Genomic DNA, 14543 nt, shown 5'->3' with positions numbered 1-14543 from the left:
TTACACCCCTCCCTGCTTCTTGACCAGGGCCCTGGCTTCGTTTAGCTTCTGGGTCAGATAGACACTTCCTCCCTTATCTGGATGGTTCCGGTGAAGCAGTTGCCGATAGTTCCTATCTACGCCAATAGAAGAGCCAGTACCAAGTATCTTTAAAGCCTCTGAAAGGGTCATCTCTGGGAGAAAGCCTGCATGTGGCATCCACCGCATTGCGCTTAGGAGTGGCTTCATTCTGAATTTTTAATTTCTAATTATGAAAGAAGAGCGTATACAGAATGCGTTTAGCACCGAAGGAATGCTGTTCCAGGTAGAGTATGCTCTGGAAGGAGCCAAAAAAGGCATGGGGTGTGTGATCATTATTGGAAAGTCTTCAATAGTCATGGCAGCGTCTAAAAGGATCCCTGAAAAGCTTATTGACCCAACCAATGTCTCTAGCTTCTTTGAAATACTCCCAAGCACCGTTGGCGTAGTAAGCGGGTACCCCATGGACGTTCAGGAAACAGCCTTCCAAACAAAAAAGGTAGGGGTGCAGTTCCTCCACACCCTCGGAAAAGAGCCAACACCTGACATCCTAGCCAGGGCCCTGGCAGACAAGTGGCAGCTCAGAACCCAGGAAAGCAGCCGAAGACTCACAGCAGCCAATCTAGCTGTGGTAGGCTACGACGGCGAAGAGCCTCTTCTCTACCACACCGACAGCTCAGGGTCTCTCCTCCCGTATCGAGCCATTGCTTTTGGCGAGGGGGGAACTGTTATGATGAAGAAGCTTGAGAAGATCTTCAGGCCCCAGGAAGCAGACGAAAGAGTCCTTCAAATGGCCCTGATTGCTCTGTCTGAGTCCCTGGGAAGCGACTATTTAGCCACCAATGTTGAGCTAGCTGTTCTAAGGAAGGGTGTTCCTCTATTGAGAAAAACCACCGATGAAATAGATGCTCTTCTGGTGCAGATAGCTGAAGAGAGCGTGTAATAAAGCTAATTCTTTTAAATTTTAATGAAACAGCCTGAGAGACTCTCATTTAGAAGAAGCTCGTATGCAGCAGGTCTAGGTCTAGCCGTGGTTCTAAGCATAAGGAGAGCCCCCGGGCTTATTCTCAGAGCCTTCCTTTGGTCGGGCTTTCTTTTCTCCCTTCTTCTTCTTTCGGTAGCTACCTACAGAGCATGCACCGTCCGGAACATCACACCTGCCGAGGAAAAAGACTATAAAGACTTTATCAGACAGCACACCATCCCTAAAGGAAAGAACACCCCAGAGGTTATCCCGGGGTCTGTGTCGGGGGCTATGTCGGGGTCAGGGTCAGGGTCAGAATCAGAAGTTGAAAGTACTGGAATGGGCCTAGACCCCTGGGGCTAAGGGCTGGGCTGGGCTGGGCTAGGGGCTGGGCTAGGGGCTGGGCTGGTGTGATGCAGTGTGGGCAGTAAGCTTCATTTGGTTTTCAATGTACTCTTTGGCTGCAAGGTACTCGTTAATGCGTTGGTGGTTGGTTTGGCTGATGATGTCTTGTTTGGAGGCTGGGTCCTGGAAGAAAAGGTACTTTCTCCGGGTGGGGTAGATGCCTTGTTGGACGGTCCTGTAGGCGTTGAAGAAGTCTTTCTGCTTGTAGGTTTTGATTACGCTCCGATAGTCAGATGCTTCTATCCCGTGGAGGTTGACAAGAAAGTCTAGAAGAGCCAAAACATCTTCCTGATTGCTGGGCCGGACCAAAAGATCGTTTTCTGACGAGGATGGAACACTTCTAAGCCTAATGGAGGAGCGAAGGTCCCGGGTGCTCTCTGCAATGGAGAAGTCTTCTTTGTTCCTGACAAACATTCGGTACTTGATGCACCCGTACTTGTCAATACGGTCCAGGGCCTGGGAGGCTACCTCGGGGGGGAGGGAGGAGAGAGAAACTATTTCGTAAAGGTTTGAGAGGTGGAATAGCAAAGTGTCAACTTGCTCGTTAAAAACCAAGGTGTACCCCAGCCCTGTAAATGAAGGCTTTTGTCTGAACAGGACGCCCTCTACATCTATAAACAGTGTTGGCTTCTTGTCTTTCTCCTCTTTGGGTGGCAGGCGCACCTCCATCGCTCCTTTAAAGCCAAGCTTCCAGATATTCCGCGCCGCTCCTCTTACTGCCTCGCTCCTGGCCCCAAGACCAATGAGTGCTGCTCCAAAACTTGCTGCTATAAATACTTTTGGGAAGCTTATTTGATTAGCGCGTATATAAGGAGAGAGCTTTTTTAAAAGTGGTGCTTGGTCGCAGAATGCTCGGATGACCATAAAAAATTTATTGGGGGTCGTCTGTAGCCCTTTGGACGCCCTGATAAAACATGGAGAAGTACCGCGCCTTCCCCTTGGAGACACACTTCAGCTCCTTTTTTCTTTTCTCCTCCCCTGCAAGGTACTCAACTATTCGGCTGACATCGGGCGTGCTCTCATTAACAAACCTTGCCACCTTCTCGCTTACCAAGTACTCTTTTTCGGTGGCCTGGAGGACCTTCTCAATCGAGTGGACCAGTCCCTTGTTGATCTGTGGCAGTGGCGTGTCCAGGTCGTAGATGTGCTTGTAGAGGCCGTCGGAAATACCTCGCATCTGGTTTATTACACCCAACAAGCCACTGAACAGCTCGTCGTACCTCTTCTCCCGCTCCCTTCCGCCCATACAAAAGTAAAATGCCTCAAAGAAATCGCTGCGCCTAGTCTACTCCAAAGGCTTGGGGCTCAGAGCAGCTCTTTCCTCCGGGGTGGCATCAAGGGCGCCAAGGATTCTTTCTTTATCCTCGGGGTCAACCAGCGAGGCTTCAATCAGTCTTTTGAGCCTGGCCAGCTCTTTTTGTGTTTCATAGGCCTCCAGCTTTTTGGCGTACTTTCTTAGCTCTTTAACGAGGCCAAGGTACTTTTTGGTATCGGGGTCTGGGAGGACGTGCTTTTTCAGGGCGGCAGCGATCCCAAGCAGGGTGTCTTCAACGACAGCGTCAAAAATCTCAGTGTTTGCCACGTACTTGAACGAGCTGTTGAGCTGCTCAATCACCTCTTTGGTTTTTACCTGCACGGCCAGGGAGAGAACCTCCTGGTGGAGCAGCGCTTTCTCCTTCCGGTAGATTGCCTGGCTTCTTTGGTTCTCCTCAGTGAGGAACTTCTTAACGAGCAGGTCAAGGACTTCTTTTTCTTTGGGGGATGTGCCGTTGGTGAAAACGGTGGTGGTGATAAGTACAAGGGTCAGGTGGAGAGAGAGGAAAATGAAAGATTTTGAGTAATTACTCTTTTTGGAAATAATCAAAGATACACTGCTAAAATACGAGATAAACAAAGTTTTTGTTTCCTGAATGGAAAATTCAAACAACCTCCCTCTAAGCATGCTCCTCCGGCAAAGAGCGAGTAGCTTGAAAAGAGTGTCAATGTCTGAAGTAGACTCTCCAAGCGGAAGGGTGTTGATGGTGTAGACCGAACTCTTCTTCCCCACCAGCATGTCCGTTACTCTCTGAATTGCTTCTATTTCCTTATTTAGAAGGTCTGACGAGGACACTTGCAGCAACTGGCACTGCTTGATCTTGTCCCGAGCCTCTGGAAGAAGTGCAGAGACAGCTACTTTCAGGGAGAGAACCTGCTTTAAGATCGCCTCGGTCTTGATCAGGTACTCACAGACATCGCTTGTCGCTGAAAGATCATCAAGCAGAGGCGTCAGCACCTTCCCAGCCACTTTCTCAAAGACTTTGAAGGTGTAGCTGTAGTCTATCCCCGCACTCCCACCGACGCCCTGCTTCTCCACCTTTAGGAGCAGCGCCTTGGAAAGGGTAACTTTTTTGGTGACTGTACCAGTTGCTTTTTGGAGGTATGCCTGGAGGGAGGGCATCCGCTGGCTCTGGAGGAGCTCTAGGGGCCTGCACGGCGCAGAAACGTACTGCGGCTGTTCTCCGCTTGTTTGTAGCAGATAATCTACTGAAAACTCCAGAGACTGCAGCAAAAACAGGACGGGCGTAAGAGCGGCGGCCTCCTCAATCTCGCTCGCATCAAGCTTGGTGGTATACTCCTTCTGCACCCGCCTTTTCAGCTTGGCCTCCATCTGAGCCGCCTCGGCCTGCAAGGGCTCAGACAGCCCCGAGCAGCCGCGAAAGAGCGAAAAAAACTCGGCCAGAACCAGCCACTCCCCCGAAGCCTTGAGCGCGTCCCCAAGCGCATGCGACTCAAGCATGGCGAGGTACTCAATGAACCTAAGCTTCTTTTGCGCCGTGTTCCTCTCACGAACCAGCAAACAAAAAGCGTCGCTTTCGGGGCTGAGGTGGAGCGAGGAGAGAGAGTTGGCAACACTCTCAATTTCCTCCTTCATGTCGTACGCCTCCGTAGACAGCTCAGTCGAGTGAAGCAGCTCCTGCTCCTTGTACTCCAAAGCGTCCTTGAGCTTGTACATCTCCTGGCTCTGTGCAAGTATGGTCTGGGCCTGTGGAAGAGAGCTTCTTGAAAGCCTGTAAATTTCATCAAGAAACTCTTTAAGAGAGAATCTTTCTTCTCTGAACCTGTCGACTGTGAAACAATGCATCTTCAATTTATGAAAAAATTTACCCCAGTCGTAATGACAGCCAAGCAGGAGATAAATCTCAGAGACAGTGTGCTTATGACACTACAACCAGACATTGAAATGAAGAAAAAGGGAGAGAAACACCTGGAAACGCTCAGTAGTGCACCAGGGTACCTCTTTGCACTTCTCCAGCTATCAGGAAGCGACGAGGATCCTTCAGTAAGGATGGTTACCGCCGTCTACTTCAGAAGATATCTGGAAAAGTCGTGGTCCACAGAAGACTTCCCGAAAGACTACCTTATTGAGCACTTCCCAAGCTTCCTCCTTGCAGCAACCAAAGAGTCAGAAAGACAGCTCTACTCGGCGCTTGAGTTTATCCTTAAGCAAGAGGACGCTGAAAAGTGGGCGCCAATTATTATGGCCTTTGAGAGGCTTATACGCGCCGACGAACCCTCCAGCATTACCACCGGGCTAAAAATAGGCAACAAGCTGACAGTGGGCTTTATTGACGGGTACCGCTCCGAAAAGGTCTTTGAAACGTTTTTAGACGGCAGCGGCATCGTTGTTGCAGAGATTGGCGCCAAGGCGATTGAATCCCGCAACTTTGAGGTGGCCTCTCTGGCACTGAAGATTCTTTCGCACGCCTCAGAGAGCTACATTGTTCCAAACGTCTTCAAGCAGCCTGTTTTCATTCAAAACGTCGTTACGCTCGCAGCCCTTGGGTCAGACCCTGCCTCGGGCCACACGTCACTGATTAAGTGGTCGCTGGTAGTGGTGAACAACTTGATGAAAAAAACCCGCAAAAAGAAGGAGGCGCCCCACTTTGACTGCCTCACCCGCGAGCCAATGCTCTCAGCCATGTACAGCAGAGCAATCGCCCTCCTCCGCATTTGCCGGGAGCGAGACGACCCCCAAACCACCAAAATCGAAAAAGAGGCTCTGACCTACCTGAAGTGCCTGACCTACAAAAAAGAGGGGTGGGCAGTCATCAAGCGGGACTCCCCGCTCATTATCTCCCACTTCATCATCCCGGCTCTTTCGTTTAACGAGGAGCTGGAGAGCATCTGGGAGGACAGCCAGATCGAGTTTATGCGGCACCAGGAGGCCAGGTACACCCACAGCCCGGACACGGTCGCCAGCGAGCTCTTCTTTGAAATGTGCAAAAACTCCAAGGACGAGCCTGAAACGCTCTCTATGTTTGCCAACCTCATTCTGAGCACCACGGCCGCCTATAGCGTGGCCCCCTCAGAGGAGACGGCCAAGGGCTGCTATGGAGGCCTCGCTCTTTTCAAAACAGCAGCTAAGTACCTGAAAAACGTTGAGACCGTTCTTACCACCGTAGTTTCCTACCTTAACGCCCCACACGCCATTGTCAAGTACATGGCCTTTTCCACGGTCCAGCACTTTAGCTACTACAAGAAGCTGCCAGAGGTGGTTTTGGACCTTTTCCTCCCGGCCCTGGAGTCCCCAGACATTGCCGTGGTGGTGGAGGCGATTCTCTGCCTCCCACAGCTGCTTGAGGTGGACGCCCACAAGAAAAAGCTGAAAATGCACATCCCAGCCTTCCTGAAGATGATCCTGGAGCTCTCAAACAAGGTGCAGATTGAGGCTCTGGCCACGGCCCTGGAGGACGTCATCGTTCTCTGCCAGGAAGAGGCCCTGGGCATTGCCCCCGCCATTGCCGAAGCTATCTCCACCTCGGTCCTGCAGCTGCTGCAGGAGGGCGACGGTGAGGAACAGCCCGAGGAAAAGTATGGGGTTATTGACGGGTACATTAGAACAATTGTGACCCTGATAGAGTCGCTGGAATCGTCGCCGGAAAGCATCCTGGCCATTGTCAGAGCTACCAAGCCCATGGTTATCACCATTGCTAGCACCTACACCGACTTTATCATCGACGTCTTCCCGATTGTGATTGCCACCTCCTACGCCCTGAAGAACGTCGACTCAATGTACGACATCCTTGAAGCCATTCTTAAACTAAGCCCTGAGGACTTGGTTGTCTATGCGTCAGAGGTGTCTGGGGTGCTTGACAACTTCATTACCTATGGGAAGGAGGGGATTCTTGCCTACCTGGGCACCATCCTCCAGATGGTTGGGGGCATGCTTGAGGGGTACACCTCAGACTATGACCACCCGTACATCTGCCGCGTTCTTGAAAGCATCATTCTCAACACCAGCACCATGCTTGGGGACAAACTCCCAGAACTTCTGAGAACTGTGATCAGTATGGCCCTGAAAAACAAAGATACCTTTGAAATGCCCTCAGCTATCGTTGCAGCTATTGAAATCGTGCTTAACGCCTTTATTGTGTCTCCAGCTACAACCCTGGTTATTGTTAGAGAGATGGGAGAGATGCACTACGTTGTCAAGGGCCTTTCGGCCCACTACAAGCGCTTTGAGCGGGTACACGACCTAAAACTGCTGCTGCTCTTCTCCGGGGTGGTTCTGTCGCAGGGTGCAGCCAGCACCCCAGAAGAGCTCTCCCCGGAGCTGGTGGTTACCCTCTTCCACTACGCCCTGACCCGCTTCCCAGAGGCCCTGGCCTACCGGGAGAGCTTGAAGAGCGGGGATGCTGAGTATGACGAGGAGTACTACGACCGAGAGTATCTTGATGAGGACCCTTCGTTTGAAACCCCACTCGATGCGATTGATCCGTACGAGTATGCACAGACCGTTTGCAGCTTCCAGCCAGGAACGCTTATCTCTTCCGTTTGGGGAAATCTTTCGGAGGACATGAGAGCCCAAATCCTGTCCACTGCCCAGAACAAGAAATAAATACTGCATGTGGTCTGTGTGGGTCGTGGTCCGGTCGTGGTCTGGTCCGGTCCAGTAGTATAGCATGCTAAACACCTCGGACCCGAAAACCCGAAGCCTTGAACCAACCCGAAGCCTTGAACCAGCCCGAACCCGAAAACCCCTCTAGTGGGGCTACTTGCAGTACCCCTGGGTGTAGTACTGGAAGGAGTCATAGAGGTCAGTGAAGACGTTCTTCATGCCACGGGCCACAATGTCGGTGGCGTATCCAATAAACTCTTCCTCAGTCATACCTGGGCTGAATCTTTCTCTGAGTGCTTCGGTGGCATAGGGTGTAATTGAAGGAATGGTCCCGGAAATAGACACACTTTCCACAAGGGTGATGATGTGGTCCATGTTCTTACGGAGGGAAAGGAAGCCGCGCAAGAACTCGTCGTTGAACCTGCCCATGCGCTGCGGGCCAACTAAGTCGGCATACTCCGCGGAAAACTTGAAAGGCGCTGATTCCACGGAGTAGAACCCTGGATGCGTGCCTAGCACAAAGCCAAAATCTATGTGGAGCATTTGTCCGTGGCTGTCTATAAGGATGTTTCCGTTATGTCTGTCTTTGATTTGCAGAAGAAAAGAAACAAGGGCGTAACCGACCAAGCTTCTGAAAAAGTTTTCTTTAGCCGTATCTAAGGTTTCTGGCCACTCCTGCTCAAAATACGACCGGAGCGTTTGTTCCCCGCCCTGCTCCTTCAGAAGCTTTTTTATCTGGTGGACTGACCTGGCGCCTGTAACTGTTTCAATTAGACCGGCCTCTCGGCCGGTTACCATCACTGCATAGGTCTGGATGAAAAGTGGCAGTTTGTCTCCCTCCCAGATCTTTTTAATGACTGTGAGTATCTGGGTGGTTAGCTGCTCCTGCTTCATATCAGAGCCCGTTTTAACAATAACCGAGTTAACCCTCCAGTTGGGCAGGTTCTTGTATGGGGACTTTTCTTCAATGGCTGCCACCGTCTGCGGCCACTCTTCCTGGTGCCTCCCTGTCTTTTGGACGGCGTGCGGGGGGTGGGGGGTGTGCAGGGTGTAGATTTTTTTGATCACCCTGGTTTTGATCGACAGAATGTCTAGATCGACGTGGGCGCTTGCATCGAGCTCTTTCAGGGTGCTGAGTATTCTGATGGCTGTTTTAAGGATGGCATCTTTTGCTCCTGGGGTTTTTTGCTCCTGGGACAGTGAAGAGTCCCCATACACGGACGGCGAAGAAACAGCAATGGCTTTGGGAACGCTTGGCTCGGTTGAGCACTCATAAATCAGAAGAAACGGGGCCCTGGCTGCCGAATCAAGAACGCGCGAAAAAGCAACGGACACTCTAAGAAGGTTCAGGTGCGCGGTTTTGCAATGGGCAGGCAAACAAATGGCTTCTGGGAGGTAGAGGTTGACCAGATTGAGCTCGGTGCTCAGCGCCTGGTCTCTGAGGCCTTTTTGCACCGGAATGAGCGAGCTGGAGATGGCGTTAAGCTTGGTTATAAACTGCGCCTCCTTGGACTCCTTGGCTAGACTGTTGCTGACCCTTCTAAAAGACCGCTGCCTGGGCTTTGGGCCCTTCCGGTATATCCCGCGAATGGCTGAGGCATCAACCAGGAAAGAGTGCTGCTCCTCGCAAAAGACGGCAAAGACCCCGGAAACCAAAGCCGAGACCACCGAGGCCGTTGACACCTCTTTTGCCCCCTTTTGCCTGAAGACCTGGCGGGTAGATATCGAATAAAACTGCTTTTGCTGCTCGATCAGCTCCCGGGTGCTGGGAGAAAAGCCCACCTTGGTCCCGAACAGCCGCCGAATGTGTCTCTGGTAAAGCGTGGGCTGGAAGTATACCTGTTTGACCGGCTTTTTCACTGAAAAGCTCTTTTTTCTCTCTACCTGGGCCATTATATCGGCTATTTCCATGCACAGGGCGTGTCTTTCGTCTGCGGGTGGGAAGGAGTCTACTGATGACAGGGCATACATCCCAAGCGTCAGTGCAAAGTGTCTTTGTTCAACTGCCATTTTAAAAAGCATCCTAAAAATGGGCCTGTTCCACGGCGTGCCCCCCTCCATTAGCATTAGGTGGAACAGCTGTGGGAAGTAGAAGAGAATTTCCTCCATTCTAGTCTGGTAGATCTTAAAACAGAGATATTGGTGCACCCCCCTGTCCTGGTACCTGAACAGACACTTAATAGCCATCCAAAAGACAAAATACTCCGATTCAAACACTCCTATGAGCCACTTGCGCTTTTCTTGGGCCATTGCGTATTTCAAACAAAACCAAAAGTTTATTTAGCAAGCAAGGTGCTCAGCTGGGTCTTTAAACAAGCCATCTGTGCAGCCGGCTTCTCTTCCACCCATTTCTTTACCTCTTCTGGGGCAGCGTCGTTCTCCAGGGACAGACCAAGAAGCTTTTCTGTGAAGTACCCCCGGCTGATCCAGGACACGCCTCCTCTGGTGGTGTGCAGGGAGGAAATAGGCGTGTCTCTCATTGGGACCCCGGAGAGGAGCAGCGCCAGTCCAATGCCATACGTTGACAGGTCAAGAAGTGTGGGGACAGAGGCTGTGTCGGTGTTTATGTATGTAAGTGTGGCTTTAAAGCTGAGCTTTTCATGGGGGAGGATGCAGTAGCTGAAGGTGTTGGCTAGTATCTGGGACAAGCTGTCAAGCGAAGCGATGACAGAGGGGGGGGAGAAAGCAGGTGGTGCAATTTCAATGCTTCTTTCTCCCTCCTCCCTGAGAGAAATGGAAACAAGAAGAAGGCTGTTTTCTTCTTTTAGAAGGACGGAAGAAAGCAGATCATCTGAGGAGACGGGAGCTAGCTGAACAGAGACCATTAAAATTTCTTCTTTTTTTTTCGGTATGAAAGGAGTGCTTATTGAGGAGATTTATAGTCCGCCAGTTATCAGAGGTGCTGGAGTGTTCAGGGGCGAGGGATTCATTGCGTACCGCAACCGTCTTGAGTGGGTGGCGGGGAGTAAGCTAGCGCTTTCTTTTTCTGAAGAGATTGAAGGAGTGGCCACCTCTGATGCGGCCATTTATGTGGCTGTACCTGAAGAAGTGCTGGTTGTTGAGGAAGGAGCAGTCAAAAGAAGGTGCAAGCTGGGGGGCGTTGAGAGGTGCAAGAAAGTGGCTGCATCGAGTAAACGAGTGGTTCTGTGGGCAAAAAACGAGCTAGCTATCTACACCTTTGCTGATAAAAAGATTCTCAGGTACGCGCCCTACGGCTCCACCATACTATCTATGGACGTGGTCACTGTAGGCAAAGAAGATGCGGTTGTTTTGCTACTTGCCTCCAGTGGATGCCTGGTGATTCGGGAAATAACTGTTGATAAAGCCCTGGAGGAAGCAAGCCAGATAAGTGTTTCGCCAGAGACGTACAGGATTGTTGTTCTTGGAAGGAAGAGGTACCTTCTGATTGAGCCTGAAAAACTGACCTATCTAACTGACACGGCCAAAAAGAGTGTCTGCTTTGGGGGCATGCAGGTAAGAAGCGCCTGTGTCACCGAAAGCGGCATAGTTCTTAGCATGGTGGGCGGAGAGTGCTGCCGGGTGCAAGTGAATGAGGCCGCGGGAGAAGAGGAGGTGGCCATAGACATGTACATGCACGCTGAAGGAATCATTGAAGGGATGGTCAGTGTCTCGGGTGGCGTGGTGGCCTACAGCACCTGTGGAGATGTGATGAAGCTGGAGGCGGGAGAAACGGTCTTTAGCTGCTTGGAGCGCGGGGAGAGAGTGGGCGCCATGAAAGTCGTCCGGGAGCATGGGCGAGAGCTTGTCTACCTGCTAAAGCATACCGCTCGGGGAAGCGTCATTTCCAGGCTAAGCAAAAAACTAGCCACCAAGCCACTGGCCAGGTACGCCCTGAAAGAGAGGCCCCTGAGCGTTAGTGGGTCAGAGCCAGGCAATGCCCTGGTTGTCAGATACGCTGCCTCAACCGACTTGCTCGAAAACGGCGCACTCTCTCTGTCCCTGGGGTACACCCTCGCAGCAACCACCCAAAACCATGCAATTCAATACCTTACCGAAAATGGTTTATTTACGGTTTTATCTCAAGCCAGTCAAAAAAAGAGGGTTTGGTGTGTTGGGTGCAGAAAAGAGATCTGCAAAGAGTGCGGATGCGCCCTGCAGGTGCGTGCCGGGGCAGTCGATGCCCATGGAGCCGTGGCCGTCTTGGATACCGGGGTGGTTTACATTGACAGCACCAAAAGCGATGCCGCTCTGGTTCTTGACGGGTACCAGTGCATTTCCGCGGAAATGAGCCATGAGAAGATAGTTCTTGGGTCTCTGGAAGACACCCGAGCCATTGATCGGCAGACTCTAAAAACAGAAACGCTTCCAATCTCTGGACGAAAAATCCTGCCACTCAGCAAAAACACCTACCTGGTAAACACCTATGAAGGCGCTCTATACACGGCATCCACCGATGGAACCAAACTAGCAGATATCAGGGTGGGGGGCACAGTTGTTTTGAGAGGTATCTACAAAAAAAGCGGCGCCATTCTCATTACAACCAACAGCGCCCTGGAAGTGTCCCAGGAGAAGGACAAAACCCTGGCTGAGTACCTAGACGAGCCAGATACAACAAACACTAACCCAAGCACAATTGTTGGGGCCAGTGATGGCAAGTACTTCAGGTACACGGGCTCTGAGTCTTTCCACACAGTCAGTGAGGAAAAGAGAGAGGGGGTAAAGATTCAGGATGAAAGCATCACCTACAAAGAAGAAATAGCTATGTTTGTGCCATATGGCAAATACACAGTTGTTATTGCCAGATTGGGAAGTACCCTCAACACCAACGGACAGATTCAGCCAGGAAAAAGCTTCCAAGCCATGCTCTACGCCCAAAACCAGCTACTCTCCCAGCACCAAGAGACGAACGCCGTCCCTCTGGACTGCACCAAAGTGGGCAAGTACATAGTCGTGGCGAGTAACAAAGAAGGAGGCACTCCCGGCATTTCCGACATCCCCAGAGGACAGATACACGTGCTAACCGCCCACCACAGAGGCCAGCTAGCAGTTAAGTACCTAATCAAGGTTTCTGGGGTCGTTATCTCACTGGCAGCCCACGGAAGCACCCTGTTAGTAGGCACCAACGAAGGGCTTCGGGCGTATATCCTGCAAAAAGACAGCTTTTCAGAGGTAGATAGTCGAATCGGGTACAAAATGGCAGTGGAGTGCAAAGTAGAGCAGGGAATGATGTTATCAATCTATTCTTCAATGGTTAAAATAACCAACCTCACGAGAGCAGGCAAAGCCCCTGCTCCGAAAAACCCGAAAACCACAGATAGTATGTTTATAGATCGGATTATAAGTACGGGAAAAACCGTTGGTGCCCTGCGAAAAGGTTTTTTCTGTTTGGGATACACAAAAGAATCTAGCGGCCAAATACTTTTTATCAACGATGAAGGAAAGATTCACCAGAAGTTAGGCTGCATAGGTCTAACTGAGGGAGTGGCTGAAATAACAGCCGGAAACATGGGCCTGGTAAGTAGAGGGGGCTCGGTGTACGTCAGGCTACACACAGGGGATGTTTTGAAGATTTCTGAGGTCTCAGAAAAACTTTTCCAGGAGCTCGCTCCCCACCAGCAGCCCAAACCTGAAAATCTTTTCAGGGTCTTTGCACTCTCCCCCCGAGTCAAACAGGCCTGCACCCACAAAGACACATGCACCGACCTAGAATCCGTGCCAAAAACCTTCACCCAGCTACATTGTCTTTTGGAATAGCCTGGGCCTCTGGGTCAGGTCTCTGGGTCAGGGTTTCTGTCTGTGAACCATGGAGAACTAACCCGAGCTATAGGAGGTTTCGGGTTGGTGGGTTGGCTCGGATTGGTGGGTTAGCTCGGATTGGGTTAGTTTTCCTCTTCGCTATCACTGAACGTAGACACTTTTATGGGCTGCTGCTCTGTCAGTGCATACTTCTTTTCCAGGGCCCGATAGGAAACGTGGTTCTCCTCGGAAACCTCGCACTTCTTCTTGCTAATGTATCGGTGCAGCTCAAAGGGAAGGTTCTGTCCCGTTTGTTCAATAAACTCTATGATCTGATAGTTCAGTGACGTAATTACAGAAATGAAGGCTTTGTGGAGGCGAATGTATGCATCGTACTCTACATGCTTCCTGGAAAGATGCTTCTCAAAGTACTCCTCTGATTCAAAGCGTTTCATACAGTACTTGCAGACGTACTCGCTCTCTCCCGTGGGTCCAGCCACTCGGCCGGTGCTGAACATAAAGATGTCTGCGGTTGGTCCAAGCATGTCTTTGAAGTACTCTGCCCTATCTAAGCCGTAGAAAGAGAGACTGTCTGTGTGCGAGTCTGGGTTTGACATGTCAAACGTGTCTATGCTGCGGACGTGGAAGATTCCGCATCTAGAAAGCATCTCGTATGGGCTGCAGTACTTCACTCCACAGTAGTAGCAAAAGTTGAAGACCTTCCGAAGAGCTAAGACGTACAAATCGGTCACTTCATTGCCTTCCAGGTGCGCGGCAAGGGATTTGAGTGTTTCAGCTACCTCTGGGACGCCCAAAAGCTCTGACATGGCCTTAATGATCTGTTTGCATGTTTTTTCGGTCTCTTTCATTACGCAGGCGTCTCCAAACTGGGCCCCAGATACTCTGACTGCCGATGGAACGTTTCGGGGCATTTGTTGCATCATAGTAACTGCCGTGGCTGGGAGAACGCTGGCTGTTTTTTCTTTGAACTCTTCATAGCTGATCTCATTCAGTCGGAGGTAGAGCGTTTTTTTAAACCCTTCCCTGTGCCCTCCCTGGCCCAGACCCCACTCTTTCAGCGGCACCTTGCTCTTGATTTCTTCAACCAGCTCGTTGATGGACGCTCCCATCTCTAGGTTTCGGATAACCACCACAAAGACCCCTTCCGGGTCCATGCCCGTCTTGTACCGGTCAAAAAGCTCTGTTTGCAACAGGCTCTCGACGTTGGTGCTTTCTAGCCGGAGCGAGCACGGCCTGCTGGCGACAAAGTCTCTAAACCGCATAAACGTGTCTGAAAACGCCCAGAGAGAGCCTACGGCCCGCTCTGAAAACCAGGGCTGTTTTTCGTACCCCTTGACCAGAAGATCCTTGACTCGGAGGTCGTAAAACGATCTGACGTACTGTGGATAGTTGTATTTCCTCCCGGAAACGGCCTGGAACTCTTCTTCGGTGAGAAGCCTGGATTGCTTGGTTATGATATGGTAGAAGTCCTCAAGATTGCTTTCTTCTGTGACAGATGCTTTGGGTGCTGTGTCCTCTGTGTGTCTGCGCTTACTCATAGCTTTGCAAAAAAATCATTGC

General features: G+C 51.0%; 11 protein-coding genes across 11 annotated transcripts; 4 read left to right on the top strand and 7 right to left on the bottom strand.

The window, feature by feature from the left end:
- NEDG_01380 (DnaJ -like subfamily C member 19) lies at nucleotides 1-228 on the bottom strand (the record flags this gene model as incomplete). The annotated part of the gene is made up of 1 exon (XM_067688798.1): nucleotides 1-228. The coding sequence occupies one exon, from the start codon at nucleotides 226-228 to the stop codon at nucleotides 1-3; it is 228 nt and encodes a 75-aa protein (XP_067543986.1).
- Nucleotides 229-250: 22 nt separating this feature from the next.
- NEDG_01379 (2S proteasome subunit alpha 1) lies at nucleotides 251-961 on the top strand (the record flags this gene model as incomplete). The annotated part of the gene is made up of 1 exon (XM_067688797.1): nucleotides 251-961. One exon carries the CDS (start codon nucleotides 251-253, stop codon nucleotides 959-961), a length of 711 nt encoding a protein of 236 aa, XP_067543985.1.
- A 24-nt stretch (nucleotides 962-985) lies between these two features.
- On the top strand, nucleotides 986-1345 carry NEDG_01378 (uncharacterized protein; the record flags this gene model as incomplete). The annotated part of the gene is made up of 1 exon (XM_067688796.1): nucleotides 986-1345. One exon carries the CDS (start codon nucleotides 986-988, stop codon nucleotides 1343-1345), a length of 360 nt encoding a protein of 119 aa, XP_067543984.1.
- A 30-nt stretch (nucleotides 1346-1375) lies between these two features.
- On the bottom strand, nucleotides 1376-2251 carry NEDG_01377 (mitochondrial import inner membrane translocase subunit TIM5; the record flags this gene model as incomplete). The annotated part of the gene is made up of 1 exon (XM_067688795.1): nucleotides 1376-2251. One exon carries the CDS (start codon nucleotides 2249-2251, stop codon nucleotides 1376-1378), a length of 876 nt encoding a protein of 291 aa, XP_067543983.1.
- A 7-nt stretch (nucleotides 2252-2258) lies between these two features.
- On the bottom strand, nucleotides 2259-2633 carry NEDG_01376 (uncharacterized protein; the record flags this gene model as incomplete). The annotated part of the gene is made up of 1 exon (XM_067688794.1): nucleotides 2259-2633. The coding sequence occupies one exon, from the start codon at nucleotides 2631-2633 to the stop codon at nucleotides 2259-2261; it is 375 nt and encodes a 124-aa protein (XP_067543982.1).
- A 39-nt stretch (nucleotides 2634-2672) lies between these two features.
- On the bottom strand, nucleotides 2673-4508 carry NEDG_01375 (uncharacterized protein; the record flags this gene model as incomplete). Its single annotated transcript, XM_067688793.1, has 1 exon — nucleotides 2673-4508. One exon carries the CDS (start codon nucleotides 4506-4508, stop codon nucleotides 2673-2675), a length of 1836 nt encoding a protein of 611 aa, XP_067543981.1.
- A 33-nt stretch (nucleotides 4509-4541) lies between these two features.
- Nucleotides 4542-7265, top strand: NEDG_01374 (uncharacterized protein; the record flags this gene model as incomplete). The annotated part of the gene is made up of 1 exon (XM_067688792.1): nucleotides 4542-7265. The coding sequence occupies one exon, from the start codon at nucleotides 4542-4544 to the stop codon at nucleotides 7263-7265; it is 2724 nt and encodes a 907-aa protein (XP_067543980.1).
- Nucleotides 7266-7418: 153 nt separating this feature from the next.
- Nucleotides 7419-9515, bottom strand: NEDG_01373 (phosphatidylinositol 4-kinase; the record flags this gene model as incomplete). Its single annotated transcript, XM_067688791.1, has 1 exon — nucleotides 7419-9515. The coding sequence occupies one exon, from the start codon at nucleotides 9513-9515 to the stop codon at nucleotides 7419-7421; it is 2097 nt and encodes a 698-aa protein (XP_067543979.1).
- Nucleotides 9516-9541: 26 nt separating this feature from the next.
- NEDG_01372 (uncharacterized protein) lies at nucleotides 9542-10090 on the bottom strand (the record flags this gene model as incomplete). The annotated part of the gene is made up of 1 exon (XM_067688790.1): nucleotides 9542-10090. The coding sequence occupies one exon, from the start codon at nucleotides 10088-10090 to the stop codon at nucleotides 9542-9544; it is 549 nt and encodes a 182-aa protein (XP_067543978.1).
- Nucleotides 10091-10115: 25 nt separating this feature from the next.
- NEDG_01371 (uncharacterized protein) lies at nucleotides 10116-12980 on the top strand (the record flags this gene model as incomplete). Its single annotated transcript, XM_067688789.1, has 1 exon — nucleotides 10116-12980. One exon carries the CDS (start codon nucleotides 10116-10118, stop codon nucleotides 12978-12980), a length of 2865 nt encoding a protein of 954 aa, XP_067543977.1.
- A 125-nt stretch (nucleotides 12981-13105) lies between these two features.
- NEDG_01370 (uncharacterized protein) lies at nucleotides 13106-14521 on the bottom strand (the record flags this gene model as incomplete). Its single annotated transcript, XM_067688788.1, has 1 exon — nucleotides 13106-14521. One exon carries the CDS (start codon nucleotides 14519-14521, stop codon nucleotides 13106-13108), a length of 1416 nt encoding a protein of 471 aa, XP_067543976.1.
- Nucleotides 14522-14543: the final 22 nt, after the last annotated feature.

Source organism: Nematocida displodere (assembly GCF_001642395.1).
Source record: "Nematocida displodere strain JUm2807 chromosome Unknown 4, whole genome shotgun sequence".
Taxonomy (NCBI): domain Eukaryota; kingdom Fungi; phylum Microsporidia; genus Nematocida; species Nematocida displodere.
Note: the sequence above shows the minus strand (reverse complement) of the source record. Positions and strands in the feature narration are given on the sequence as shown.